This window comes from Astatotilapia calliptera, chromosome 17 (genome assembly GCF_964374335.1).
Source record: "Astatotilapia calliptera chromosome 17, fAstCal68.1, whole genome shotgun sequence".
Classification (NCBI taxonomy): domain Eukaryota; kingdom Metazoa; phylum Chordata; class Actinopteri; order Cichliformes; family Cichlidae; genus Astatotilapia; species Astatotilapia calliptera.
In genome coordinates this window covers 37,009,795-37,013,698 of record NC_137438.1, presented here as the reverse complement: position 1 = coordinate 37,013,698, position 3,904 = coordinate 37,009,795, and the positions used below count along the sequence as shown (strand labels likewise).

Sequence of the window (3,904 nt, the reverse complement as noted above, 5' to 3'; positions counted from 1 at the left end):
ATTTTAAGGTCTACATTAATAAGGGATATTGGACGATAGCTTGAAGGAAATAAAGGGTCTTTGCCTGGTTTTTGTAAGAGACTGATATTTGCAGAGTTCATATTTGGTGGTAGTCTACCATTTTCTTTGATTTCCTGCAACATCCTGTGAAAAACTGGTGCCAGAATCATCCAGAATTCTTTGTAAAAATCTGTTGGAAAACCGTCTGGACCTGGAGCCTTATTATTGGGCATACTTATCAGAGCTTCCTGGAGTTCACCTGGCGTCAGTGGCGAATCCAGTGCTATTGCTTGGGTGTCTAATAATTTTGGAAGAGTTATGTTGTCGAGAAATTGATCAATTTCGTTTTTAGATGGGTTTATTTGTGGTGTATATAAAGTTTCATAGAAATCCCTAAAAATTTTGTTTATTTTTTAGGATCATATATTGTGTTCCCAGATTAATCTTTAACAGCACATATAGTTGTTTTTTCTTCATTGATTTTTAACTGGTTAGCAAGAAATTGTCCGGATTTGTTACCGTGTTCATAATTTTGCAGGCAAAGTCTTTGTACTAAGAATTTAGTCTTTTTATTAATAATTTCATTTAATTCTAGTTTTCTCTTGCGTATTTTGTTTAATATTTCTTGATCTTGGTGTGACACATAGGCTTTTTCTAAAGATTTGCTGTTTTTCTCTAGTTCCTGAATTTTTTTGTTTTCTTCTTTCTTCTTATGTGATGAGAAAGAGATTATTTTACCTCTCATCACAGCTTTCCCTGCTTCCCAGAGGACAGATGCTGATGTTCCAGGAATGTCATTGAAGCCTAAATATAGAGTCCATTCTTTTTTAAAGTATTTGATAAACTCTTCGTCTTTGAGCAGTGATGTATTAAATCTCCAGTTTTTTCTTGGTGTAGTATTATTCATCTGTATTAGTGTTAAAGATACAGGAGCATGATCGCTGACAGCTATAGGATGAATCTCGGGGTGTAATGTTACTCAGCAGTGAGCTGCTGACCAGAAAATAATCCAGACGAGAGTAAGAGTGATGGACATGTGAGAAGAAAAAATATTCCTTACTGTTGGGGTGAAGGGAGCGCCATGCATCGCAAAGACCAAAGTCGCTCATATACTGTTTGATTATATTTGTGGACTGCCAGTTACGCTGAGTTCCTGTTGTGTTGAGCCTATCCATTTCTTCATTTAGTCCCAGGTTGAGGTCTCCCCCAAGAACAATTGTGCAATCTAGGTGTTCGGAGAGTGTACTAAAAAAACCGTGGAAGAATGAGGGGTCATCAACATTTGGACCATATATACTTACAATACCTAGCTTTTGGTTAAGTATAGATAGTTTGACGATTAGGAATCTGCCCTCTGGATCTATAACTGTATCGAGTACTGTGAAATTAATATTTTTATGTATTAGAATTGCTACTCCTCTTTGTCTAGAATTATAACAGGCTGAGAACATATTAGGAAACTCAGGTGTTTTAAGTTTATTCAAACCTGTGACAGGCATGTGGGTTTCTTGTAATATTTGATACTGTATCATTTTAAATACCTATAAATACTGTGTAATTAGAGGGTCATCTCACCAATGATGTCCATCGATAACAACCGGCCCTGGTGGACTTACACCACCACGATGGTGGCATTCACAGTCTGCCTTTGGAGTGCAGGTGTTTCCTTGGTTTTGGTATGTATAGGCAGCCACAGCCCTCCACAGAAGCATCATCCACTCCACATCGAGGGTCAGACTCAGTAATGGAGCGGCATGTACTGTTACAAGCTCAGATGTTGTAGAAGAACTCTTGGTTCTTTGGACATGTCGGAGCTGTGAGACAACAATGTGATGAGCACGAATGGCACTTTTTAAAAAGTAATTTGTCACATTTTCTGCTGTGCAAAGTTCCACAATATTTGCTTCCTTCAAAAATCCAAACACTTCAGACAGACTTTTACATTTGTAGTGTACACAAGTTCTTAAAAACATGAAAAACATTGATTTCATCTTTTCTGACTAGTTATTTTGAATTAAAAAAAAAAATCTCAGTACTGGCTCTTCTCCAAAAAGTCTAAACCTCATGTGTCTGGTATTAACATTATTGATATATTCAATATATTATGTAATCCTTTGGTGTGTGAATAAAGTTTACTTACTGCAGTTGGCAGCTTTTCTCCAGTCACCGATCAAAACCCCAAGACTCGCACAAGCTTTGGCGTAGCTGTCTAATGCAATGCACAAGCACCTCTGCACATTGTTGCCACAATTACAGGTTCTTTGAATACAGGCCTGCCAGCAAATACAATTTTCACCTTAATATTGATAAGTCAAATTAACTTACACAAAGTTGCTGTTTGCTCATAATGCGTGCTTACTGTGTAGTATTGATCCAGTGGCAAATGGACATGGCACTTAGCAGATATGGCAGTCGCACTGATCAGCACAGAGCACTTTTCATCAGCAAATATTTCTAGAAAAAAGGAAATTTTAATTTGTAAACATATCTTGTGGGGATTTTTTTTTACTGTATCACAGGCAAGCATGCAAACTACCAATAAAAATCTGTGCTGCCTTATAATTCACACCACAATAATCATTGATATGAAAACCAAAATGTCAATTTTGTCATCAAGCTGAACTCCACTATAATTCCCGTTGTGCATTGCAGTGTTTGAATGTATACATGCCTTTTCAGTTTTAGTTACAGTTATAATATTAACTGGTACCATTGTGAGTGTTGATGCATGTACTGGGTATGTTCACAGTGCAAGCGCCCAGACTCCAGGACAGAGCAAAAGGTTCAGCTGAGAGCTCAATGATGCCGCTGCTGCTGGTGAAGTCGTCTGTGCCGTCACTGTTGCCGTTGCCACAAAGACCTGAACGATAGACTGACTGACCAAAGTGGATCGTGCCAACCAATGATGCTGTTTAATGTGTTATCACCAGTGTGTTTCCAACCTGAAATGATGCCCTTGTGTTTCCTAGGAACAGACATGTAGAGTTGGATTTCAGGTGACATCTGGAGTCGGAGCTTAATATCAGAGGATGTCAAGACTTGAATGTACATAGAGGACTGCCAGATAACCTGGGCCCCATCTAAAAGGTAATCGGTAAGATAATATAATGTTAGTAATTAAGGCATTAAGGCATGTTTCTATTACAAGGTTGCCAAACAATTTATATGAAATTACCAGACTGATAAAATTCACTAATCTCTTGGTCTCCAACTTTAGCCATGTTGTTTGTGAATGTATACGTTTCCTGAAAATAAAAACCGGTATTCAAGGTTACTTTTTATGCTTGCTAGTTAGATGTTGATGGTTTTAATTTCAGTGTTGAAAGACTGTCTTTACCTGCAAATGCTGGAGGAAAACAGCTTGTATTGATGGATCCTTTTTCGAAAATGTAATTATTACTGTCCAGTTGAAGCCCTGCATGTGTCCATAAACAAATAAACCAGCAGTTATTAACACAGGCAACTCGAGAAGATTCATATTAATGAAAAGGGGAGGAGGACAAATTACCTGTAATGCTAGGTATGTACATTTACCAGGGACAGTGTACTGTTTGCCGTCAAATGTTGACACAAACTGACCTTCAATCTGACATTTAATTGGGCAGTTTTCAGAGCAACGCCACTTCCCACCTTCACACAAACTGGAGACAGGGTTGATGAAGAGGTTTAAATAATTTCAATTCATTATTCACAAAAAAATCCTCATAAATATAAATCCCTTTATCTGGGTCCTTACCATGTCTGACACTTGGTGCTACGTTTCTGTCCAGGTCCTGCCAGCGAACACACAGGTGCAGTTTGACACATTCACACAGTGGAAGCCATCCAAGTGATCATTAAGCACTTTGCCTACGCACATGTTCAGGACAGCCTTAAAATGTGGCAAACAAACAAACAACAACAA

The 3,904-nt window shown here is 38.1% G+C and overlaps 1 protein-coding gene across 1 annotated transcript; it reads right to left on the bottom strand.

Annotated features, from left to right (window-relative positions):
- Nucleotides 1–1,357: 1,357 nt before the first annotated feature.
- On the bottom strand, nt 1,358–3,221 carry LOC145421280 (mucin-6-like). Its single transcript, XM_080291351.1, has 4 exons — nt 3,176–3,221; nt 2,943–3,080; nt 2,711–2,860; nt 1,358–2,296 (listed from the first exon to the last, which is right to left on the bottom strand). Exons 1-4 carry the CDS (start codon nt 3,219–3,221, stop codon nt 2,133–2,135), a joined length of 498 nt encoding a protein of 165 aa, XP_080147477.1. The 3' UTR covers nt 1,358–2,132.
- Between the last annotated feature and the right edge of the window lie 683 nt (nt 3,222–3,904).